The following is a 27,082-nucleotide window of genomic DNA, read 5'->3' as shown; positions in this document are numbered from 1 at the left end:
TGAGGGAATTCCCGCAGCTCCCGACACAAGAGGTGCAGGACAGAGTGATCTCAAAGACATGGGTGGGGGATGGTAAGGTGTCAGATATATATAGGGAAATGAGGGACGAAGGGGAGACTATGGTAGATGAACTAAACGGGAAATGGGAAGAAGAGCTAGGGGAGGAGATCGAGGAGGGGCTGTGGGCAGATGCCCTAAGCAGGGTAAACTCGTCGTCCTCGTGTGCCAGGCTAAGCCTGATTCAGTTTAAGGTATTACACAGGGCGCATATGACTGGAACACGGCTCAGTAAATTTTTTGGGGTGGAGGATAGGTGTGCGAGGTGCTCGAGAAGCCCAGCGAATCATACCCATATGTTTTGGTCATGCCCGGCACTACAGGGGTTTTGGATGGGGGTGACAAAGGTGCTTTCAAAAGAAGTGGGGGTCCGGGTCGAACCAAGCTGGGGATTGGCTATATTTGGGGTTGCACAAGAGCCGGGAGTGCAGGAGGCGAGAGAGGCCGATGTTTTGGCCTTTGCGTCCCTAGTAGCCCGGCGCAGGATATTGCTAATGTGGAAAGAAGCCAAGCCCCCGGGGGTGGAGACCTGGATAAAGGACATGGCAGGGTTTATAAAGCTAGAGCGGATTAAGTTCGTTCTAAGGGGGTCGGCTCAAGGGTTCACCAGGCGGTGGCAACCGTTCGTCGAATACCTCGCAGAAAGATAGATGGAATGGAAAAAAGAAGGCAGCAGCAGCAGCCCAGGATCCGGGGGGGGGGGGGGGGGGGGGGGGGGGGGGGGGGGGGGGGGGGGGAGAGGAGGAACCAGAAGGACTCTCAGGGTTGTTAATATATACTGTATAATATGTATAGGTCGTTGCTACAGATAATTATATATTGGACTGTTAAATTATATTTTTGGAGAGTGTTACTTGTGATAAGGCAGTTGCCAATTAGGGTTAGTTTTCATTTTTTGTTATTAATTATTTATTCATTTTCTGTTTATAAAATAGGTCATTGTTATTTGTGTTGTTATAATATTGTGTAAAGGATGCACAATGTACTGTGTTGGTTGACCAAAAATTTTCAATAAAATATTTTATAAAAAAAAAATATATTTTATGGCACTGCATTAAATGGCTTCCCTCCAGTTGCATTCAATGGGCATCACGGTAGCACAGTGGTTAGCACTGTGGCTTCATAGCGCCAGGGACTCTGGTTCGATTCTCTGCTTGGGTCACTGTCTGTGTGGAGTCTGCACGTTCTCCCAGTGTCTGCGTGGGTTTCCTCCAGGAGCTCCGGTTTCCTCCCACAAATCCCGAAAGACATGCTGTTAAGTGAATTTGACATTCTGCATTCTCCCTCAGTGTACCCGAACAGGCGCCAGAATGTGGAGACTGGGGGATTTTCACAGTAACTTCATTGCAGTGTTAATGTAAGCCTACTTGCGACACTAATAAGGATTATTGTATAAACATATGGGATTTTTTTGTTCTCCAAAGAGCAGAGAACAAGCCAATAAATTGCTGAGTAAAGTGGCAAAAAAATACTGCATTTTTCCTAATATCCTTTATGATTTTCCCTCAGTAGTTCCCACACTAAAAAAAGGTGCTGTCGATTTTCATAATGTAATCTCTTACCATTACTTTCCCCATATACCTTTAAAGCATTATACTCTTACTGATGCAAGGCTCCACAAGAAACAATTATCTATTTGTACTCTGCTCAAGTAATGCGTGTGCAAGTCTTCCCAGTCAACATTTGCTAACTGGTCAGCAGCAGAACTGAGCTGGATACAAATGTGCACTTCTAGCAAAAGTTGCTGGGCAGCAGTTAGAGGTAGAAAGCATAATTGATTTGAACCGCCTTCAGCCAGGTATGCTGAAGCCAACTACGGTGGCCCAACCACCATCCCAGTTGAGATTTAGTCAGAAGGTTGTGGGTTTTAAGTATAGCTTCAGGACTGGAGCATATAAACTAGGCTGGCACTTCAATGTAGTGTTGAGCGAGTGCAACTTTATTGGAGGTTTTGGAACATATATTAAGCCTCAGGTTCAGGTGGATGTAGAGTAAAAGTAAAGTCACCATAATCCCAGATGACCAAAGGCTGCTTTCCTCTTTTGAGGGAGAGAGTTGGCTAGTGGTGGTTTAACCCGAGGATCATCACACCTCAGGCGAGGGGCAAGGTTGAGAAGGCGGGCCTTCATGAATAATCTCAGCGGGTATGGAAATTGAACACACGCTGCTGTCCTTGTTCTGTATCACACACTAGCTGTCCAGCCAACTGAGCTAAACCTACCCCATGATGGATGTTGAATACAATTATTCAAACAGCAGAGGAGTTCTCCTGCTTAGCTAACATTTATCATTGAAATACCAAAAGTCAGACAAACTGACATTTATCCAATTGCTGTTTCTGGGACCTGGTTGTGCCCAAATTGGTTGTTGCATTTGTTACATAATAGTAGTTGCATTTCAGACGTTATTAACTGGCTATGCAGTGTTTTGGGGGACCCCGAAGTAGTGAAAGGTACACTTTCACAGAGTTATTGGGATAGTTCTTTTTTGAAACTCACCCAATTAATAAAAATAATTTTTAGGTGAAAAATGTATTAAGTGGTTAGGAAAATCTCAAAAGGTTTGATAGGACAATTAAGTTTATTTTTGTTTTCCTAAAAACTGATCTTACCTGTACTTTGAAATGTCTTCAAGTTTTTTGTCCAGACTTATTCTGTGAACTAGATCAGATTGTTCGTTGTCATAGGGGGCCAGGATTGCATACAGAACAACACTCTTCAAAGCCTGGATATTATGTATATTTAAAAAAAATTAGAACGGAGGAAATTTAAAGATGCACACAACATATGCACGAATTAGTAGACTACAAAACTCAGGAATTAGCAGCACTGTTCTGGTCTCCTAATAAATAAATTAATTGTGAACTGTACAACTGAAATACTGAATTCTTAAAATGAATGAAGGAGATCCCATACTTATCACATAAATATTAGACATGTGGAGATACCAAATTGCTCTGCACATTGAAGCAGATTGCTTCAAAAGAACTTATGGAGTAGATTGCTTGAAAGAACATTTTTTTTTCTTTAGAGTACCCTATTATCTTTTTTCCAATTAAGGGGCAATTTAAAGTGGCCAATCCACCTACCCTGCACATCTTTTTGGGTTGTGGGGGTGAGACTCACGCAGACAATTTGCAAACTTCACATGGACAGTGACCCGGGGCTGGGATTGAACCCGGGTCTTCGGCACTGTGAGGCAGCAGTGCTAACCACTGTGCTACCGTGCTGCCGCCTGCTTCAAAGAACATAAGGAAAAAAATACATCTTGTCTCCTCTATGGAAATGCATTTTTTCACCACTTTGAAGTATCTTTTCCTCCCTTCCAACTCGATCCTCCCATACCTCTGACCCAGCCCACTTAAAAAAAAACATTTTTAGCTTGAGAAATCATGCAGCTTCCTGGTCAAATCCTCATGGAAATGCCCAACATTATTTGAGTGATACAGAATTACCCAGAGGTTACTTTACTTCAAAACATTTATTTTAATACTTTATACCAAATCATTTTTTTTCTCCAATCAGTCTACTTCCTAAATAATATTCTTCATTTTACACAATACCGCAAGTAAACAGGAACAGGTTGAGGTAGTCTCACTGTTTTCCCCTGTATGCATCATGCAAACTTAATCTGCAGAATATATTGTGGGTCACAACAGATCTTTGTCTCGTATCCCACCAGCATGTTCCCCCCCCGCCTTGCTTTCTAATGCTGAATATTATTTCCTAGTCGTGAAGGTCAACATGCTCACTCCCAAACCACAGCCAAAAGCATAGGCTATTAATTTACTTTCCTCTTTAAAGTCAAATCAATATTTTCATTTTTTTTGTTTAATGATAAATGTCATGGCAGATTGGAATAAACAGGACTCTCTGAATAGTTGAAATGTGATGGTCCACATATTGAAAAATTTGAACTATTGATGTAACTCGCAATTGACAAAGTATCACTCATGATCATTTAAAATATTGACATATTCACATCATTTACACGGCTTGGAAGGAAATATATTAAATTTTATTTTGTCATTTTACAGGATCAATGATTTCCACTAATATTAAGCTAATCAACTATGTCTATTAGTCACTGAAGTCTAGCCTATAAAGCCTACAATACATTTAGCCAAGTTTGGAATCAGCAAAACATCACTCATGGAACTTATTCCACACGCCACCTTAGGAAGAATTGCAACATAGGGATGAATGTTATTCTCATATTGGGGGTCCTGTCAAAAGCTTGAAAGCCAGGGAATACAAATCCTCAGACTACGGAGCCATTGGTGTGTTGAAACATTACAGGATGTTTTCAGAAATTGGCAATATAAAAATTTTCAAAGACAAAGAAAAGTACAGCACAGGAATAAGCCCTTCGGCCCTCCAAGCCAGCGCCGACCATGCTGCCCATCTAAACTAAAATCTTCTACACTTCCTGGGTCCGTATCCCTCTATTCCCATCATATTCATGTATTTCTCAAGATGCCCCTTAAACGTCACTATCGTCTCTGCTTCCACCACCTCCTCCGGCAGCGAGTTCCAGGCACCCACTACCCTCTGTAAAAAATACTTGCCTCGTACATCTCCTCTAAACCTTGCCCCTCGCACCTTAAACCTATTCCCCCTAGTAATTGACGCCTCTACCCTGGGAAAAAGCCTCTGACTATCCACTCTGTCTATGCCCCTCAATTTTGTAGACCTCTATCAGGTCGCCCCTCAACCTCAGTCGTTCCAGTGAGAACAAACCGAGTTTATTCAACCGCTCCTCATAGCTAATGCCCTCCATACCAGGAAACATTCTGGAAAATCTCTTCTGCACCCTCTCTAAAGCCTCCACATCCTTCTGGTAGTGTGGCGACCAGAATTGAACACTATATTTCAGGTACACAGAAAATTGGATCAATTCCAGTCTCAGGTGCTGCCATCAACACACCAGAGGTCTCTAACCAGGTGCACAAATGTCTTCTCCCAATCGGGATGAAACTGAAGAGGAGAATACACAAGTACAGGATACAAGCCTCTCAGATTCTGGCCCTGTGTGAGTGTTTATGAATTTCTTCTTTAAAAAGGTTTTATTAAAGGTTTTCATAAAATATCAATAACAAAATGAGAAAGAAAAAAAGAACCCAACAGGGTTAAGTACAAAACACAATCTAAAAAAGCAACCCCCCAAACCCCTCCCCCCCCGTACCCAAATAATAAATTAACATTAACACCCCGACTTAAGACAACAGGTGTATACACCCCCTCAGACCCTTCCAGTGTAAATAACATAAACCAAAATAAAGTAAACCCCCCTCCCCCCACGCTGCTGCTGCCCTTGACCAATGTCTATCGTTCTGCCAGAAAGTCTAAGAACGGTTGCCACCGCCTAAAGAACCCTTGTACCGACCCTCTCAAGGCGAATTTCACCCTCTCCAATTTAATGATCCCTGCCATATCGCTGATCCAGGATTCCACGCTTGGGGGCCTCGCATCTTTCCACTGAAGGAGAATCCTTTGCCGGGCTACTAGGGACGCAAAGGCCAGAATTCCGACCTCTTTCGCCTCCTGCACTCCCGGCTCCTCTGCCACCCCAAATATTGCGAGCCCCCAGCCCGGTTTGACCCTGGATACTACCACCCTCGACACCGTCCTCGCTACGCCCTTCCAAAATTCCTCCAACACTGGGCATGCCCAGAACATATGGGTGTGATTTGCTGGGCTCCCTGAGCACCTAACACACCTGTGCTCACCCCCAAAGTACCGGCTCATCCTTGTCCCGGTTATGTGTGCCCTGTGCAGCACCTTGAACTGTATGAGGCTGAGCCTCGCGCACGAAGAGGAAGAATTCACCCTCCCTAGGGCATCTGCCCACATCCCCTCTTCGATCTCCTCTCCCAACTCCTCCTCCCACTTATCTTTCAACTCCACCACCGAGGCCTCCTCCTCCTCCTGCATCACCTGGTAAGTTTCCGAGATCTCCCCCCCCCCCCCCCCGCCCTTACCTGTAAATACCTGAAGGTGTTCCCCCCCGGAGGGGGGGAGGGGGGTACTTCTCCTCCAGCTCACCCAAGCTCGCGAACGTCCCGTCCACAAACAGGTCCCCCAACTTTCGTATCCCTGCCCTGTGCCACCCCGAAAGCCCTCCACCTTTTCTTCCTGGGGCGAACTGGTGGTTCCCCCGTAATGGGGTCCACGCCGAGGCCCTAACTTCCCCCCTATGCCGCCTCCACTGCCCCCAAATTTTGAGGGCCGCCACCACCACCGGGCTTGTGGTATACCTCCTTGGAGGGAGCAGCAGTGGCGCCGTTGCCAGCGCCCCCAGACTCGTACCCACACAAGACGCCGTCTCCAGCCTCTTCCATGCAGCCCCCTCCATCACCCACTTGCGCACCATTGTCACATTGGCGGCCCAGTAGTATCCACAGAGGTTGGGCAGCGCCAGCGCCCCCCCTATCTCTACTCCGCTCCAGGAACACCCTTCTCACCCTCTGAGTCCCTCGCGCCCACACAAACCCCATTATACTCCTGTTAACCAGCCTGAAAAAAGCCTTCCGGATAAACACGGGGAGGCACTGGAACAGGAACAAAAGCCTTGGGAGCACCGTCATTTTAATTGACTGCACCCTACCCGCCAGGGACAGCGGCAACGCGTCCCACCTCTTGAACTCCTCCTCCATTTGCTCCACCAGCCTTGTGAAATTAATCCTATGCAGGGCCCCCCAGCTCCTGGCCACCTGGACCCCCAAATACCTGAAGCTCCTCTCCGCCCTTTTTAGTGGGAGCTCGCCAATCCCACTCTCCTGGTCACCTAGCTGAACTACGAACAGCTCGCTCTTCCCCATATTGAGTTTGTACCCCGAAAAGTCCCCGAATTCCCTAAGGATCCTCATTACCTCTGGCATTCCTCCCACCGCGTCCGCCACATACAGCAGCAGGTCGTCCGCATAAAGCGACACCCTGTGCTCCTCCCCACCCCGCACCAACCCCTCCAGTTCCTCGACTCTCAGTGCCATAGCCAGGGGTTCAATCGCCAGTGCGAAGAGCAGGGGGGACAGGGGACACCACTGTCTGGTCCCTCGGTGCAACCGAAAATACTTGGACCTCCTCCTGTTTGTGGCCAATTGGGACCTCATACAACAGCCTAACCCACCTGACAAACCCCTCCCCAAACCCGAACCTCTTCAGCACCTCCCACAGGTACCCCCACTTTACCCTATCGAAGGCTTTCTCAGCGTCCATCGCCACCACTATCTCCGCCTCCTCCTCCCTCGCCGGCATCATGATAACGTTCAAAAGCCTCCGCACATTCGCGTTCAACTGTCGCCTCTTCACAAACCCCGTCTGGTCTTCATGGATGATCTGTCGCACACAATCCTCAAGGCTAAGACCTTCGCCAGCACCTTGGCATCTACATTTAGCAAGGCAATCGGTCTGCAAGACCCACATTGCAGGGGGTCCTTGTCCCGCTTCAGGATCAAGGAGATCAGTGCCCGGGACATCGTCGGGGGTAAAGCCCCCTCCTCCCTTGCCTCATTGAAGGTCCTAACTAACAGCGGGCCCAACAGGTCCATATATTTTTTATAGAACTCGACCGGGAAACCGTCCGGCCCAGGTGCCTTCCCCGCCTGCATGCTTCCTATCCCTTTGATCAGCTCCTCCAGCCCAATCGGGGCCCCCAGTCCCTCTTCCACCTTTGGAAACCTCAATTGACCCAGGAAACGGCCCATCCCTCCCTCCTCCCGTGGGGGCTCGGATCGGTACAATTCCTCATAGAAGTCCCTGAAGACCCCATTGATGCCAACCCCACTCCGCACTACACTCCCTCCCCTGTCCTTAACTCCCCCAATCTCCCTAGCTGCGTCCCACTTCCGAAGCTGATGCGCCAGCATCCGGCTTGCCTTTTCCCCATACTCGTAGACCGCCCCCTGGGCCTTCCTCCACTGCACCTCCGCCTTCCTGGTGGTCACCAGGTCGAATTCGGCCTGGAGGCTGCACCTCTTCCTCAACAATTCTTCCTCAGGCTCTTCCGCATACCTCTGGTCTACCCTCACTATCTCCCCCACCAGTTTATGAATTTCTTAATGGATAGCGATAGGCAAAAAACAAATTTTGGCCCTTTTAACAAATTTGGACTGTTTCTGTGAACAGGTCACATTGAAGAGTTGATCAAGAAATTATTGAAGGATCAAGAAACAGGGAAAGAGGAAGAAATAATGGAAATCTAGCAGCAATTTAACAACTCAATCACAACACTCATTCACAATCAATACCAGTTCTTTACCTGTTGCCATTTTGTGCTCTCCGCCTCAATACAGGGTGTATCGTAGATGGCACGATAGTGCTTGCAGATGGACAGATAGGATCCCTCATGCTGGTCAACTTGAATCATCAGGTCGTAGTATTTTAACTTCAGCTCCTGCATCAAAATTATTGCAAATCTCTTCAATTAAAATGGTCTTGTGTGTTGTCTTAATAATCATATGTACAGGAGTTGCTTTCTCGGATTAGCCTGATGGCAGCCAAATCTAAAATGAAAGTCACTCAAATATATATCAATTTTAACATAAGAAAATGCAGCACAATATAAAGATCACATTGCCCATTAAGTCTGCACAATCCACAGTCCAAGCATGATTGATTGCATCATGAACTCTTTTCCCCTACCCCCGTTCATCTCACTGACGGCATACAAGTTTTCAACTTTTATTATTTCATCCAACTTTTTTTTCTGCCTGTATCATAACAACCAAGTGCATGAAGTGAATTCGGGGAAAGTGACACCCCAATTTCTACGTCTACCAGACGAGGCAGCAACTAACCTCCATTCACACTGCAACCACGACAATCTTTGAGATAGCTCAACTTACAATTCCACAGTATAGTCTCACAATGTAAACAGAAGATATCCATTCGTGTATCATCAGTTTCAAATTGTGAAAAGCAAATTCCAGCTCTTTTTGCAGCTCGCAAATGCTCAACTCTGGATGATCTCATTAATTAATTAAAATAATTTTAAATTGCATATCAATTACCTCAGTATTTTCCCCCTGGAAGAATTTTGTGTTTATTTTTTTGCTGATGATTTGAGTTCGAATATAATCCTTTACAGCCAAACAAAGTCTCATTTGTTCCAAGATAAACTCAACCTTCTCTTTCTTCTCCATTGACCCATATGTTTCGACCTGTTGGTTTAAGACAGAAATATATATTTTTTTTAAAAGTAGAATAAAAATATTGCTGAACTGCTCCATAACATCAGTTCTCAAGTATATTTCATGCTTTTTAATTTCATCAATGACACTGCAGTATGAGCCTGTTGTGAAGTAAAAATTCTAAATCGGAGACTTGACTAGAATAACTCTTACAAGAAAATTAAGCCATACTTGAATTATAGATTTTACCACAAGGGAAATACATACTTGCAGATTTAACAGGTCAATGAAGGCATCAAACAAAGCTTTCATCAAACGTTGAAGTTCAAATATTAAATTATTTTAATGAAATACATGTTTTTCAACATAACTGGAGTTGGAGAATAATAGGGGAAGATAATTAAAAAATAGAAGGGAAAAATGGTTATTGGCATTAAGGATTTGTACAGAAACAGACACAGAAATTTATATTAACAAAGATTCAAGGCACAGTACTTTCTTGAAGGTTCTTACCATGCTCTGTGGGATTTGATATATAAAGGTTTTAAGTACATCAGAATTCTAGTATTTCCCCAATTTATTAGAAAAGTACTAGGAAGAGAGAATATCTTCATTTTACAACTGTATATTACATCCTACCACAAGGTGGCAAGTACTCTGCTTATCAGTGTTTTGAGTTTACACATTGACAGGTTTATTTCTATGTACTTTTATTTTAGCAAGCAACAAGTGGTCAAATCACTCAAAGGACATCAATAAAACAAACTGGCTTGAAATGACCTGGTTGAGTATCCAGGTTACATGTGAATTTAGATTACACTTCTTCGATCGGCAAGGGAGGGAGGGCTAACTAACTCTATACTTCATTTAAGTTACAGTGCCAGACTGGAACTTTTTTTATTGCTGATACAGGTCTCATCATAAATAAGGTACGATTCTATGTTTTTGCAATCAACTTTGTGGAATAGCAACAGGATACATGGCTTGGTCTGTATTTACTTCATCAATAAATCTGCTAAAGTTGAATGTGTCAAGGCCAACATCAAAGTAGCAATTTGTTTGTGGAAGGGCAAAGTAAAACAACAAAGAGTAACTTTTTATCCCTACAGTTTCATGATATTCAAGTTGCAACATGTGGCCTAAACACACTGAAATTAACAAAACTGGACTGAAAATGCATTCATTACCACCATTGTTTGGGCATGATCCAATAGTAATTTGAAATATCTCCTATGTTACATAGGAATTTAGATCAAAATTATTGAGACCATCACATCATTATTAAAAGCAAGAATCTTTTGCAAGTCTCGACCTTATCATTGACATTCACCTGAAGTTCTTGCAAAAAAGCAGCAGCTTCTTTCAGTTCCCCAGCTTCCTCCTTTATCATTGCCAAGTGCTTGGTTAAGCGAGCACGCTCTATTTCTACGTAAATCTAGAAAAACATTTGTATGAAGAAGTTGTCATTTTTTATTTAAAATTTTTTTTTTTTTTTTTTATAAAAACACTCACTTTCTACTCTCCTTCAACATTTAAATCTCTTAAATGGAACATACAAACCAGGAAGGTCACAAGTATAATCTATCGGAACCAATGTGGATTTGCTTAAAACATTGCACACAATCCGTGGAGTAGCAACATTGTTCCAAATGATTACAAACATACTTGGTACAAATAACCCCTGACATCCATTCCTGCTCTGTTGGCTCAATGTGTCACTGAGCAATTATTGAGCCATACAAACTAAGGACCCTCAAATCAGTCCTGTAATAATTCTAGGAGGCACAGGCTAAAAGGCAGAGCCGGTTTATTCTCCATCACAAATAAAGCTGCAGCTGCGGGGTACAAAACACATGCCCCGCCCAGGACTATTGGGTCTGGAGGTCGATATTTAAGGCCTCGCTGGTGAGCCCCTATTGGGCAGGCCTCCACTTTCTCAACACAGGAACTCATTCCTCAAAGCTCAAGGGGAAAATCAGTGATTCGACGTGGTCTTCGGGAGGGTTGTATCAAGACCCCCGATCGCTGTTATCTCTCGTGCTGGGTAGAGATTTGATAATAACCGCGGTGCCTTGGAGGCAAAAAAAAAACACAAAACTCAAAGCAAATACATTCCGACACATGACAACATTTTTTGAAAATATATGTTTGTACATTCTTGGGTTGGGTTTAGATCGGGTGAGGCAGACTATACGGACAAAAATAACCCACTAATAACTTCAACATTTCAGACAGCCGTTTTGGAAATAATATGGTAACCATGATTTGATACCTTCAGGGAAGGAAGAAAACAAGCATGTGGAACCAATGAAACCCTGGTCAATTGATGAGAAGGGTTCAAAGTAGCTGATTGGGTAAATGCCCAAAATGATACAATCCACAGTCGCTGCTTATTTAGATTGCAAGAACGTTGGTAAAGAATGGTAAAATTGATTTTAGTATTCTCATTCTGAGCAATGATGCGTGCACAGTCAAACTGCAGGCAACACTAGCTCCTTAGCTTGGGTAACAAAAATATTCTCATGGCCATGATTTTAGGGGGCTGCGTGCATCCACACAGACTGCAATCCCGGCATCAGCATTCTCGGCAGGGGAGGGTGGATTTCACCAGAGAAGTTTCTCTTTTTATACAATTAATAAATTGGCTTGGAAATAAAAACTTTAAAAGAAAATAAAGTTATTCATATGAAATTTGAATTTTACAAAAGGAAATTACTTTAACATTAAACCAAAAAATGTCAAAGATTTAGGAAGTGTCAGGTTGGTACTCCTGCCTTAGAGTTAAAGGTATTTTCTTCAAGACCCAATCCAGGACATAATCTGTACAGACAGTCCTGAAGAAGTGCTGCATTGCTGCAGGTGCCATCTTTTGGATTAAACATTAAACTGAAAATATAAAAGATCGATGGCACTATTCAGGGTGTTACGTGCAGTATCCTGACCAACATCATCAAAAATAGCACTCGATGATGGAAAATCTCAGCAGGTCTGCCAGCATCTATTAGGGAAGAAACAGAGTTAAGTCCTTAGACTCTTCGTCAGAACTAGAAACATGGGGGGCAGTGTAGAGGTGGAGCGATTCAAGTGCAGGAGTGGTTGCGGTTTTGCGCTATCTGGTTCTGCTCATCTTTTAATCCTTGATCACATTTAATTTTTGTCTTTAGTGGTGCAGTTGCTTTTGAGTGGGCTCCCACCGTGATGGTGCGGTGTGCATTGATGGATGATGGTTGCCAACGAAGATAATGTTCTGGCTGAAGATCTCTGCTCGAGGTACAATTTGTCAAGACCCAATTCCAAGAGTTGCAGGGTATTTTTATGGTGGGTCTTGCAATAGAGAACACACTGTCCATGGTGGGAGTCCATCTCTATATGGTCTAGTTCCTGCCGCACGGTCTGTCATCCATCCTGATGGAGCCAGGAGAGAGAGGGGGAACAGAAGAGTGCTGTTGAGTCTGGTCCCAGAGTGCGCCGGTGGAGATGTTCCCAGTTGAGTTCGAGAACTGGGTGCCATGCTGCGGGAATCTGGACCTGGAGGCTAGGCAAATTAAATTTGATGGAGCACATTTAATCCGTACTTCTAGGTCTGGCAGGGGTTGTTGTGGCCTTCCAACCATTGGTCCTTTGTTGTCCCATTGCAGACGTTATTATCCTAGACTTGCTCCCTGTTGATCATATTGCTGTCTGCTTGATGTCGTCAATTTTTTTCATTTACAGAGAAGTGAAGAATGTAGGTGTGATGGCCTGTGCCATTGATTATCCTGATATAATACATGTTGAATAGGGGATTTGCACAGTTTATTCTTTATCCCAATTGTATTTGGGCCTTATATTGTCTGACAATCCTGGTGGTAGAGGGAAGGGGGGTGCTTTTTGTTGTCTCCCCCTCCCCCCGTCTCGCTGAGATGGAAGAGCAGAGTGAGGGATGGAAGGTTAGAATTACCATAGAACCCCTGACCCCCTACAGTGCAGGTGGTAGTAATTTGGCCCATCAGGTCTGCACTGACCCTCTGAAAGAGCACCCGACCCAGGCCCACCCCCAGCCCTATCCCCATAACCCCACCTAACCTGCACATCTCTGGACACCAATGGGCAATTTAGTGTGATCAATCCACTGAACCTGCACATCTTTTAGACAGCAAGAGAAAACTGGAGCACCCAGAGGAAACCCACGCATACACAGGGATAACGTGCAGACTCCGCACAAGGGTCACCCAAGGCCATAAATGAATCAGAGTCCCTGGCGCAGTGAGGCAGCGATGCTAACCACTGTGCCATTCACAAAGTTGATTGGGTTAGTTTGCCCTCGCTCCTTCGCCCCCCTCTCATCTTCTCCCACCTGGGTGGTTATAGTGTTGGTTCTGGCTTAGCCCAATGGGGTGGTTGGGAACCCCTGGATGTTTGGGGAGCTGCTTTCCCTTCAAGGACACTTGTGATTTGAGCATCTTCACATGTTGGGGCTGCGTGGAGCATCTTGACAGGTTGGGGCTGCATGAAAGTTCCTGGGGTTAGTTCTTCTGAGTTTCCTTGTGACCGTACTGGGCTAGGCCAGGCCTGGTGCCGTGGTTGGTATCCTGTTTTCCGGAAGGAATTGGAGTGCTCTTTCTTATAGTTCCCGTAAGGGGAACCTGCTGTAGCTGTATTTGACGCCCGGGTGTGCAATGACTTTTGGATAAACAGAGTGTTGTACCCAACAGTTATCTTTTTCCCCCAACTTTCCCTCAGGGTGGGAGCGAGGGTTAGTTCAGTTATCAGGCTCTCGCCCATTTTAGAATGACTCGGGCGGTAGTTCAGGTCGCTATCTTATCCGAGTGATTAGTTCTGATAGCTCTTGCTCTTTCTTATCGTTATCCTTTTTTCTTCATTCTGAGACACTCCGGATGGTTGGCTTCTGCTGTGTCCCTCATTTTGTACTTGGTTTTCATCAGAGCTACTTGTGGAGATGCCAAAATGGAGAGTCTCAGTGCTATGGTTATATCAGTGGGCCTATTTGATAAGTGGCCTTATGGTAGCTCTACTCCTTTTTCCTGAGTGATCCTGCTTTTCAGGGTGGGTTCTCTGGTGCTAGGGTGAGACGGGTTGGCCCTCACTCGCAAAGCCCCTCCTGTGGGGGGTTCACCGCCCCTCTACTCTGGGATCTGATGTTATCTTTCTTAATCCCGGGCCTCATGTCTATTGTGGTGTTTCCGGAGGGCATGTGCCGTTGCTTGATTATCCGGTGGCCTGTTCCTTTGGGCCTGGGGTTTGGTAGCTGGCGCCAAGGCTCCTCACTCTTTTCTTAATTTTCTATGGGAGAGTATGGGTTGGAGACCAGAGATTTCCTTGGACACGTGGTACCCGGTCCTCTCCTAGTAGTTTTGCAGTCATATGGTTGTCTGCTCCATCCTGGGCCTGGAAAGGAGTTTGATTGCATTGTGGATGTCTCCCCCTGAGCTCTGGAGTTCTTGGGGTCTTTTATTCCTCTGTTACTTTTTTTAAGCTATGGGTATGAAGCAACCGTGTTGTTGACTGTATCCTGCTTTGGTGCAGCCGGGTCTTGTATCAGTGGAGGGAACTCATTGAGGATTTTGTCCCCGACTCATCCGGTGTTATTTGTTCCTATGGTTGCAAAGACTTCTGTTTGTGCTCTACATGTTTTGCAATGATCCCAATAGGTTTTTTTCTTCCCTTTTTTCTTTTGTTTTGCAGTGATAATTGTTAAAACTTGAAAACTATAATAAATATTTATTTTAAAAACTAGAAACATTTAACCCTGTTTCTCTAATAGATGCTGACAAATCTGCTGAGTTTTTCCAATGTCCACTGTTTTTGCTTCAGATTCCAATATCCACAGAACTTTGCTCACCCAAAATAAATGGTGTTCAATCATTAATTTGTTGTTTTTGTGACCTTGCACTTCAGAAAGTGTAAAAGCATTGGTTACAAAACATTGAGATGTACTGAAAACATGCAAGGTGCTACATAAACGCACATTTTTTTCTTTGCAACCGACTTCATCACTCAATCAATACTTCCTGGTGAATAATGCTATGGAATTGTTCAACAGGGACGTACAGCCCATACTTCATGCACATTGTTACAATACAATCTACAGAACTGTTACCTCCAGATCAATTTCACTGTTCCATAATTGGTAACGATTATACATTTAAATAATGTTTTGAAAATTTTTGTTGAACTTTTAACATTTTGTATTTTCATGTATGGAACGATTTGTCTGGACTATACTCAGGACAATACTTTTCACTGTACCTCGGTACGTGACAATAAATTAAACCCAAAATCCACAAAATTACCAAGCAAAACAAACACATGAATCAACACCAGAAAAAATTCAGCCAACAGTAATAATCCCCCCCTTAAAGAAAATACAACCTACACCTCTATTGCCGCCCCCCCCCCCCCCCCCCCCCCCCCCCCCCCCCAGCAAACTAACAGTGACCAATTCCTTAAAGTGCAATATGAATGGACGACATGTACGGTAGAACCTATCAGTCAACTCCTCGCAATGAACTTGAACGGAGAGGTACAGAAACTCAGTCAAGTCACCTCGCCACGCGGAGGCCCCTCTTCCCCCAAGATCCGGCCATATTTCCAGGACATACTACCCCAACCCAGCTCCCCAAAGGGCGAACCACAAAATATTCGCTCTTCCCAATGTTTAGTTTATACCCCTAAAAGGAGCTAATCCTTTTCAATATATCCATGATATTGCCCGTAACTGGCCCCGGATCCCTTACATATAACAAAATGTTGTCCGCATACAGGGATACCCTGCGTTCTACTCCACCCTTCACAATTCCTCTCCACTTATCAGTGGTCCTCAAAGCGATAGCCAATGGCTCGTTTTCTAACGCAAACAAAAGAGATATAGGACACCACTGCCACGTCCCCCTATGCAGCCTAAAAGAGCCTGAATTCTTGGTGTTAGTGCACACACTAACAGACGGAGCATCTTATAACAGCCACACCCACAACACAAACTCAGGACCCAGCCCAAACTTCATTACAAAAAGATAGCTCCATATGTGGCCAGAGACACTATTATCTCCATCTCTGTCCCCACCGCCAGTGTAAGAACTACGTTGAGGAACCGCTTCACCTTGGACAACAGTTTTCTGCCCTCCACAAAGCTGGTCTGATCTTTCCCCCATTACCTCCAGGAGACTTTAAGCCAAAGGTTTTGCATCCACATTGAGCAACAAAATCAGACGGTATGACCCACACTCTGTGGGGTCCTTATCCTTCTTCAACAGGAGGGAGGTAGATTCCTGCCAATGTTCGGATCTATTCCGCCCACTGCAAGACCCTTTGATAGTGTGTAAGCAGATAATCACCGCCCACGGTGGCTTGTTCTGCCTGAGCACCCAATGAGCTCTAGCCAACTCCGGAAGGGAGGGCAACTCATCCTCTCCCACCAGCTGAGAGAACATTATTGAAAAATACTTGGTCGGCTTCAAGCCCTCCACTCCCTCAGGGAGCCCCAACCAAGGTTCAACCGCCTTGACCCGTTTTCAAGATCCTCCACATTTAACGTCAGGCCTTTGTTGCTCTCCGCCATGAGCAGCAATTCCACTTCCTCATGCTGCGACAAGGCCTCCTCCACACCCTTCAACATCTCACCATGCGCTTTCACCACATTCAAGGTCTTTACAAGCTGTTTGCACATCAGGCCCAAAGCCTCAACAGTGGCTTTATATGATGCCTTGGTCTCCTTGTCCTGCCGCTCAAACTGCCTATCCATCAGTCGGCCGATTTTTTCCAGCTCTTGCGCCATTACAACCACCAATGTGTCCATTGCAATGGCCGCAGCAGCCACCTTCCTTCCTTCAAGTTCTTTCGATGGGCTACCCTCCTGAGCCTTCTTCACATTGGGTGATGATTTTGACATGCTTCTGTCGGGCGATAATCCATCAGATCAACTAACAGGGTTTGGACACCAGAATCCTCTGAAAAACGGGTAAAAGGGATCACAAACAAAGACTCTGCCAGGAACCACGTTTCGTGCATCTTACTCTTACATGACACCCCTGGAAGGGCATTTAAATAATTTAATTATACGCCTGAACATCTTTAGACAAGCAAGCTTAGGAAAACTTTTGCAGGATGGTACGGTGCTGCAGTGGTTCGCACTGCTGCCTCACGGCACTGAAGACCCAGCTTCAATCCTGGCCCCGGGTCACTGTCTGTGTGGTGTCTGCACATTCTACCCGTGTTTGCGTGGGTCTCACCCCCACAATCCAAAGATGCGCAGGGTAGGCGGATTGACCATTCTTTTTATTAAAACAGTAAAAAATATATACAAGTCCAAATGGTACAAACACTAATTTTGTGTTGGAGAAACAGGGTGCCTTCCTCTCAGTACTAACTTATGGGGGGTAAGGATACTCTGATTATTAAAACAGTTCACAACACAGTTGCACAAAAAACAAACGGTACAAGCACTAAACTTTGCGCTGGAGAGACCAGATGCCCTCGCCTCTGTCCCAACAGAAGGGAAAGGAATGGGGTGGGAGTCGGGGTGTTGGTGGAGGGGGCCCACTGAACTACCTACGGAGGCAGAAAAACAAAAGATCCTAAATTGGCCCTTAATTGGAATTTGTGTTTAAAAAACAGGAAACCTTTCCATTGACAACGTTTGCAAATTTGGGCAAATTATAAGCCACAATGACGAGCATATTCTTCATCAATGTATGCCTCTCAAAGGTTAAGTAGCTGAACATAAAAGTTTCCTTTCTGAGTAGATCTTGCAAAGAAGCATGCTTTCAGAAACAAATGAAAACATACTAACCTTCCCAGCTGTGACAGTACGCAAAGTATCAATCAATCTCAATTTGATTGGCAGGTCAGTGATCTGAGTGACGTAAGTACAGCATTCTTGGACCATTTTTGTGACTGCCTGCATAATAAACAAAGCAAGGTGATGCTAGCTTTGCAAATACTGTTCACATTGAAAGCTAGACAATGTATTGATTCTCGTCCGATCTTTGCAATTGCATTTAATAAGCAACATGAACAGCATTTTCAAGCTGAACTAAAAGCACAGGTTTATTTGAATCCCATCAACAGGTATTACTGTCATGAATATGGTCAATCTTTATAATATTTTTAATGCAAAATACATTATCCTGTATCAAGTGTTCGGCATAGTTACTTAGAAATATGAAGAAAATTATCTAAGACATAAAATATCCTTCTTTGTCAAGAATGTTCATACAATCAGGACTTTTCTTTATTAATTGATATTCATATACAAGTAAGATATAAAGGAAAAAGAAAAAGCATGTATAAATTCTATAAACTGGGATGTTCTTCAAACAAATGCAAGTAGTCAGTAATTAAAATCTGAGGTTTAATTGACTTGAGGGATAAATGCCAATTAGATATTAGTGTTTGGTTTTCCCATTCGTACTCAGCTCCAATATTCACATGTAATCGTCTGATAAAAGATCATTTGGCAGAGTGTTTCTACATTGCAGTCAAGAATAGTTTTGGTAGGGTTTTCTGCACAATCTGTGGACCTTACCTGTTTTAGTTGACTTCTCCTTTTAGACAGAAGTACAATATTTTCATTCAGTGCATCCCAATCTTTTGCATCATAACACATTTTTACTATAGCAACTAGGATCCTTGACGTGGATGTCATATCAGACGCCTAGGATTTAGAATGAAAAAATTCAGGCCCGTCGGTCAAAGCAACAATCTCAGTATAATTATGAACCATATCAACTAAATGCAGCGGAAACTCTGAAACGGTTTCAAATTAATCAATGGAATAGGATTAGCTGGGTGAGCAAATGTCTATAGTAATTTCAAGTGAGACAAAAAAGGAACTACAAATCGTTGCACTTATGAACTTGATCTGGACTTTGCCTTTTACATAAAAATATAGTAACAGTTTCAGGAGACAGTGTTCCACCGAGCCCTCCGATCCACAAATATTCCTTGTGGGATTTTAATAATACTGAATCTTATTCACTGCTTCCTTTTTTAAAAACTGATCAAGGGTTCTTGTTCCACCACCTGTTAGGAATTGGTTAACAGACCTTCCAATTAAATACTAATTTGATGTCAATTATCCAATAGAAGTCACTGATACATAAAGGGGTTACAGGTGACACTATTTGTTGGTGGAGAGGTGTGTGTGAAGTTGGATCAAAGAAATAAAGGTGTTTTGTGGAGAAGCAGAACTCCTTTACTCTACAACAACCCAGTTAATTATTCCTTTACATTTATTCTCTAGACAAGAGATAACAGATCCCACAACCATAAATCTCTGCAGTCCTACCACAACCAGTTGAGAATGGTGATGGACAATTAAATAACTAACTGGAGGGGGAGGCCTCACAAACATCTTCAACGACGAAAGACCCCAATGTGGCAGAGCAAAAGACAAGGCTGAAGCATCTGCAATCACTTTCAGCCAGAAGTGCCGAGTGGATGATCCATTTTGGCATTCTCCCGAGATCCCCATCACCACAGATGCCTGTCTTTAGACAAATTAATTTTATTTAATTGGACTACCTTGTTTCGACTTTTCCTCCAAAACTAGCTGCGACCGTAGCCAAACTGCTCCAGTGCAACTAAACACTGGCATGTACCAATAAACTGTCCAGGTAGGTCCTGTCCACAAAAGCAAAACAAATCCATTCTGGCCAATTACATGCTCATCAGTCTATCTTCAGTCTTTAGCAAAGTGATAGAAGCTATCGTTGACAGCCCTATCCAATGGCACTGGTGCAGCAATAATCTCATCAATGCTCAGTTCTGTCAGGACCACACAGCTCCAGATCCCATTATAGCCTTGGTCCAGAGAAGGCTCACTGGGCTGATATCTTGGGCAAAGGGATTGTGTTATGAGGAAAGGTTGAGCAGACCAGCCCCATACTCATTCACGTTGAGATGAATGAGGGGTGATCTTATTGAAACATAAAAGATTCTGAAAGGGCTTGACAGGGTTGATGCAGAAAGGGGGTTTCCCCTCATGGGTGAATCAAGAACTAGGGGGGGTATAGTTTAGAAATATGGGTTTCCCATTTAAGTTGAGTCTGGAGAAGGGGGTGTAGATAGCCTGGGTCACATTGTGATCCAAAAAGACGAGGTGTTGGGTGTCTTAAAAAATATTAAGGTAGATAAGTCCCCAGGGCCTGATGGGATCTACCCCAGAATACTGAAGGAGGCTGGAGAGGAAATTGCTGAGGCCTTGACAGAAATATTTGGATCCTCGCTGTCTTCAGGGGATGTCCCGGAGGACTGGAGAATAGCCAATGTTGTTCCTCTGTTTAAGAAGGGTAGCAAGGATAATCCCGGGAACTACAGGCCGGTGAGCCTTACTTCAGTGGTAGGGAAATTACTGGAGAGAATTCTTCAAGACAGGATCTACTCCCATTTGGAAGCAAATGGACGTATTAGTGAGAGGCAGCACGGTTTTGTGAAGGGGAGGTCGTGTCTCACTAACTTGATAAGAGTTTTTCGAGGAGGTCACTAAGATGATTGATGCAGGTAGGGCAGTAGATGTTGTCTATATGGACTTCAGTAAGGCCTTTGACAAGGTCCCTCATGGTAGACTAGTACAAAAGGTGAAGTCACACGGGATCAGGGGTGAACAGGCAAGGTGGATACAGAACTGGCTAGGCCATAGAAGGCAGAGGGTAGCAATAGAGGGATGCTTTTCTAATTGGAGGGCTGTGACCAGTGGTGTTCCACAGGGATCAGTGCTGGGACCTTTGCTCTTTGTAGTATATATAAATGATTTGGAGGAAAATGTAACTGGTCTGATTAGTAAGTTTGCAGACGACACAAAGGTTGGTGGAATTGCGGATAGCGATGAGGACTGTCTGAGGATACAGCAGGATTTAGATTATCTGGAGACTTGGGCGGAGAGATGGCAGATGGAGTTTAATCCGGACAAATGTGAGGTAATGCATTTTGGAAGGGCTAATGCAGGTAGGGAATATACAGTGAATGGTAGAACCCTCAAGAGTATTGAAAGTCAAAGAGATCTAGGAGTACAGGTCCACAGGTCATTGAAAGGGGCAACACAGGTGGAGAAGGTAGTCAAGAAGGCATACGGCATGCTTGCCTTCATTGGCCGGGGCATTGAGTATAAGAATTGGCAAGTCATGTTGCAGCTGTATAGAACCTTAGTTAGGCCACACTTGGAGTATAGTGTTCAATTCTGGTCGCCACACTACCAGAAGGATGTGGAGGCTTTAGAGAGGGTGCAGAAGAGATTTACCAGAATGTTGCCTGGTATGGAGGGCATAAGCTATGAGGAGCGATTGAATAAACTCGGTTTGTTCTCACTGGAACGAAGGAGGTTGAGGGGAGACCTGATAGAGGTATACAAAATTATGAGGGGCATAGACAGAGTGGATAGTCAGAGGCTTTTCCCCAGGGTAGAGGGGTCAATTACTAGGGGGCATAGGTTTAAGGTGAGAGGGGCAAGGTTTAGAGTAGATGTACGAGGCAAGTTTTTTTACGCAGAGGGTAGTGGGTGCCTGGAACTCACTACCGGAGGAGGTAGTGGAAGCAGGGACGATAGGGACATTTAAGGGGCATCTTGACAAATGCATGAGTAGGATGGGAATAGAAGGATACGGACCCAGGAAGTGTAGAAGATTGTAGTTTAGTCGGGCAGTATGGTCGGCACGGGCTTGGAGGGCCGAAGGGCCTGTTCCTGTGCTGTACATTTCTTTGTTCTTTGTTTGTTTATGAAGAGGAATTTCTCCTCCGAGGGTCGCTAGTCTTTGGAAATCTCTTCACCATAGAGCAGTGGAGGCTTGATCATTGAATATATTCAACACCGAGTTAGTCAAATTTTGGATCATCAAGGGAGTCAAGGGTTATGGAGGGCAGGCAGGAAGAGGAGTTCAAGCCATAATCAGATCAGTCATGATCTTATGGGGCAGGCTCAATGAGCCAAATGGCCTGCTCCTAATTCTTGTGTTCTCAAAATCTCAAATAAAATTATTTAACTTGGCACTTACTGTTCGGGTCTGCTTTTCCAAAGACAAAAGGTTATCAATAGCCTCCTGCAATCTTCCATCCTAAACAAAAATGACAAAATGATTATCAGAGGAAGAATAGATTGCACACAAAGAGATACTAATTGCCCCTCCTTCACATACCCCAGACTTCTGACAGATATGTAGGAAATGTGAAAAAGTACAGAGGTAATATTGGAAGTTTACCATTTTCTACTACTGTATACAATTCATCAAGATTAATAAAATAAAATGCACATCTGCATCTTTACAAAATGTGGTGGGTTGCACCGTCTCAGGTGATCTGACAAAAGTAGTAAATCGTAGAATCCCAACAGTGCAGAGGGGGGGCATTTGGCACATTGAGTCTGTGCCAACCCTTCAAAAGACCATGCTAACTAGGCCCAATCCCCTGCCCAATTCCTGTAACCCCACTTTAAGGGGCAATTTAGCATGGTTAATCCACCTAACCTGCACATCTTTGGGAGGAAACCAGAGCACCCGGAGGAAACTAACGCAGACACAGAGGGGAGGATGTGCAAACTCCACACAGACAGTCACCCTAGGTCAGAATCGAACACGGGTCCCTGGCATTGTGAGGCAGCAGTGCTAACCATTGTGCCACCCCAATGGAACACAAGGGTAAATTAGAAAGAAATAAAAAGATTAAAAGAGATTCTACAAATATGTAAAAGCAAGAGATTAGTGAACGTAAATATGGGTCCTGCAGAGAGAAGAGAAGCTATAATGGGGAATAAGGAAATGGCAGAGACATTAAAGAAACATTGGCCCAGACCTTCTGTCCTATCCCTGGAAATTTTACTGGTAAACTCTTCCAAGGCACTTTTCAACTTCCAGTGCGCAATTTCCCTATATCCTCAGAGGGTTGGATTCTAACTCACTGAGCAGATTAATTACCCACGAAACAACTATATCCAACTGTTGGTTAACTATAAAACTGCTGACCTTCTCTCCTCCTTCCTGACCTACTGACTTACTTTCCCTGTCACGACCTGACCTCAGCATCCTACCCAGCTTACCACCCTGCCACCTACAACACTACACACACTCAGTAACAGTGAAAAATTATCTAAACGTCTCAAAATTTTTCAGTGTTAATGAAAGAGTACTTATCAAAATACGAGTGCTGTAAAAAAGGGGACACAGCTTGGCTTCCCCTAATGATACTGCTATATGAAGGAGACCAGGTACGCTCTGTACTTTTAAAGAGGAAGTAAAGGCAAGAAATTAGGAGCTTTAGAGTTGTGTGAAAGAAATGGGAGCAGTTTGACAACTCAACTGCGATTCCCACTCCTTGGAAGATTCGGCCCATTGTGTGTCTATCTTCACAGCAGAGGACACAAAACATATACCAGAAATTGTGGGGAAGTAAGGAAGGTAGGAACTTTAATAATTAAGGTTGGAAGTGTTTAATATTAGCAAACGAAAAAGGATTCAAAAAAAAAAAGCAAATGAAAAAGGACTGGAAAATTTAATACCCCCATAAGTCGACAAATCCACCGGAGTTGATGCCCATCCTAGGATTTTAAGAGGTGACTGCAGAGACCGTGGATGCATTGGTTTTGATGTTCTAAAATCCCTTGGATTCTAGAACAATCCCCATAGATTGAAAGTACTAAATGTAACCCCTCTGTTCAAGAAAGAAGGTACTGTGTCCAAGTTTGCTGACTATACAAAGCTAGGGTAGAAAGATGCAAAGAGGTGACTAGGTGAATGGGCAAGATGTGGGTTGGTGTATAATAAGGTAATGCTCCAATTAAATAGGACTTTGGGGAGAGAACACCTGGAGTGTTGTTTATAGTTTTGATTTCCTTAGCAAAGGAAGGAAATACTGGTCTTCAGGGTTGTGCAATGATGGTTCATTACTTGGATTTCAGAGATGAGGAGAGATCGGGTAGAATGGAGCTATATTCTCTGGAGTTTAGAAGAATGAAAGGTAAACTCACAGAAACATATAAAAGTCTTAAGGGGCTTGACAGGATAGATGCTGAGAGGCTATAAGGTTATAGATGTCGTATTGAAAACTACAGGACTGAACGTGCAACCAGTGGCAAAGTGAGGCGTTTGCCATTGATCGAGGTAAACTGCTCACAAAGAAGTCGAAATATCAAGTTTATTAAAAAGATTTGAAAAATCAATGGCATGTTTATCATGGAATGGAAAAATTTGTCAATTCCGCAATTAAAAATATGATGGGCTAATTGGCCTCCTTCTCAAAAGCAAGTTTCTATATTTCTGGAAAATATCACTATTGGAAGCATTTTTCTGTTTTTGAGAGTACACATAGAGCTTACAATATTTTTGCTAAGCTGTGAAGTGACTCTCTTGTGGCTTTACGCCTGATTTACGCTGTCATGAATCTCCAATTTAATAGTTAGATCCCTTTTGACCTTCAAGGCTTTAACAACCTTTTGAAATAAATAGTCTGGCCAATGTGTTAAGGAATCATCTGAAATTAGAACGTTCACTTCTTCTGAGTCAGAGATTTAGTAAATCAAACTGCCTATAAGCAATTTACAAATTTGATTCTTCATAGTGTGGTATTACAGTATTGTATACCACACCAGTACAGTATTACAAATTTGATTCTTCATACATATTATCAGGTATTACAGTATTGCAGTACCCGAGAGGCTGAAGACCATTGGTTAAACCTCGGAGTTTACCATTGGCTGTTTGGTATGTAGCTCCGCCCTGACAGGCAGGGTATAAGAACCGGTGCCGTCCCAGCAGCCCTCATTTCTGTACCAAAGTTGCTGGGGAACAGTTCTAGTCGATTAAAGCATTCAGTTATGTTACTACTTCGTCTTTGATTGTAATTGATCGCGCATCACATAGATCGACTGGAGTCAATTTTATACATGGACAATTTTATGGTCAGTGGCATCTACTTCTACTGGCAAATTCAGAAAGAGTCCTTCCTGTTTATTTCCTTTGTTCCCGTTTCTTTCATTTTATTTTTACAATGTTTTGGTCTTTGAACCCATAACAGGATGTGCCTTTAAGCACAAGTGTTTAGACCTTGGAAGTGAAAGGAACAGTCTCACTCTCTCCCCTGCCTGCTGAAGTGAAAGAACTGCACTATTGTTATGAAAGCAGCAAGTGTCTGGCACATCATTTGCTGTGAACCTGAAATGATGCTGAGTCTGCAGAGAAGGTAGTTAGAACATAGAACCGTGCAGCACAGAACAGGCCCTTCGGCCCTCGATGTTGTGCCGAGCATTGTCCAAAACCAAGATCAAGCTATCCCACTCCCTGTCATTCTGGTGTGCTCCATGTGCCTATCCAATAACCGCTTGAAAGTTCCTAAAGTGTCCGACTCCACTATCACAGCAGACAGTCCATTCCACATCCTAACCACTCTCTGAGTAAAGAACCTACCTCGGACATCCCTCCTATATCTCCCACCCCGAATCTTGTAGTTATGCCCCCTTGTAACAGCTACATCCACCCGAGGAAATAGTCTCTGAACATCCACTCTATCTATCCCCCTCATTATCTTATAAACCTCTATTAAATCGCCTCTCGTCCACCTCCGCTCCAAAGAGAAAAGCCCTCGCGCCCTCAACCTTTCCTCATAAGACCTGTCCTGCAAACCAGGCAGCATCCTGGAAATCTCCTTTGCACCCTTTCCAATGCTTCCACATCCTTTAAATGATGAGGTGACCAGAACTGCACACAATATTCCAAATGTGGTCTCACCAGGGTCATGTATAGTTGCAGCCTAACCCCGCGGCTCTTAAACTCAAGCCCCCTGTTAATAAACGCTAACACACTATAGGCCTTCACGGCTCTATCCACTTGAGTGGCAACCTTCAGTGATCTGTGGACAGGAACCCCAAGGTCTCTCTGTTCCTCCACATTCCTCAGAACCCTGCCATTGACCCTGTAATCCGCATTCAAATTTTTTCTATCAAAATGAATCACCTCGCACTTATCAGGGTTAAACTCCATCTGCCATTTCTCGGCCCAGCTCTGCATCCTATCAATGTCCCTTTGCACCCTTTCCAATGCTTCCACATCCTTTAAATGACGAGGTGACCAGAACTGCACACAATATTCCAAATGTGGTCTCACCAGAGTCATGTATAGTTGCAGCATAACCCCGCGGCTCTTAAACTCAAGCCCCCTGTTAATAAACGCTAACACGCTATAAGCCTCCTTCACGGCCCTACAACAGCCCTCCACCTCATCCACCAATCTTGGTGTCATCAGCAAATTTACTGACCCACCCTTCAGCCCCCTCCTCCAAGTCATTGATAAAAATCACAAATAGCAGAGGACCCAGCACTGATCCCTCTGGTACACCGCTGGTAACTGGTCTCCAGTCTGAAAATGTTCCATCCACCACCACCCTCTGTCTATGTGATAGCCAGTCACTTATCCAATCGGCCAAATTTCCCTCTATCCCACACCTCCTTACTTTCTTCATGAGCCGACCATGGGGAACCTTATCAAACGCCCTACTAAAATCCAAGTATACGACATCAACTGCTCTACCTTCATCTACACACTTAGTTACCCCCTCAAAGAATTCAATCAAATTTGTGAGGCAAGACCTACCCTTCACAAATCCATGTTGACTATCCCGGATTAAGCTGCATCTTTCCAAATGGTCATAAATCCTATCCTTCAGGACCTTTTCCATTAACTTACCGACCACCGAAGTGTTGCAGGAGGAGAAGTTGGGAAAAGGTAGTTATAGTAGTAGTAATAATAGCTTATTGTCACAAATAGGCTTCAAAGACGTTACTGTGAAAAGCCCATAGTCGCCACATTCTGGCACCTGTTTGGGGAGGCTGGTACGGGAATTGAACCCATGCTGCTGGCCTTGTTCTGCATTACAAACCAGCTGTTTAGCCCACTGTGCCAAACCAGCCCCTAGTAGATA

General features: G+C 44.0%; 1 protein-coding gene across 1 annotated transcript in view; it reads right to left on the bottom strand.

Annotated features, from left to right (window-relative positions):
• The window catches only part of psmd12 (proteasome 26S subunit, non-ATPase 12), a 64,654-nt gene that overhangs the window by 21,246 nt on the left and 16,326 nt on the right, over window positions 1-27,082 (bottom strand). Inside the window, exons 2-8 of the mRNA XM_072483729.1 lie at window positions 22,174-22,233; window positions 18,711-18,839; window positions 17,976-18,083; window positions 10,518-10,622; window positions 9,068-9,217; window positions 8,317-8,451; window positions 2,669-2,781 (exon numbers count right to left, since the gene is read on the bottom strand). Coding sequence (XP_072339830.1) covers window positions 2,669-2,781; window positions 8,317-8,451; window positions 9,068-9,217; window positions 10,518-10,622; window positions 17,976-18,083; window positions 18,711-18,839; window positions 22,174-22,233 — 800 coding nt within the window. The remainder of the gene's footprint in view (window positions 1-2,668; window positions 2,782-8,316; window positions 8,452-9,067; window positions 9,218-10,517; window positions 10,623-17,975; window positions 18,084-18,710; window positions 18,840-22,173; window positions 22,234-27,082) is intronic.

This window comes from Scyliorhinus torazame, chromosome 18, assembly GCF_047496885.1.
Source record: "Scyliorhinus torazame isolate Kashiwa2021f chromosome 18, sScyTor2.1, whole genome shotgun sequence".
NCBI lineage: Eukaryota > Metazoa > Chordata > Chondrichthyes > Carcharhiniformes > Scyliorhinidae > Scyliorhinus > Scyliorhinus torazame.
Note: the sequence above shows the minus strand (reverse complement) of the source record. Positions and strands in the feature narration are given on the sequence as shown.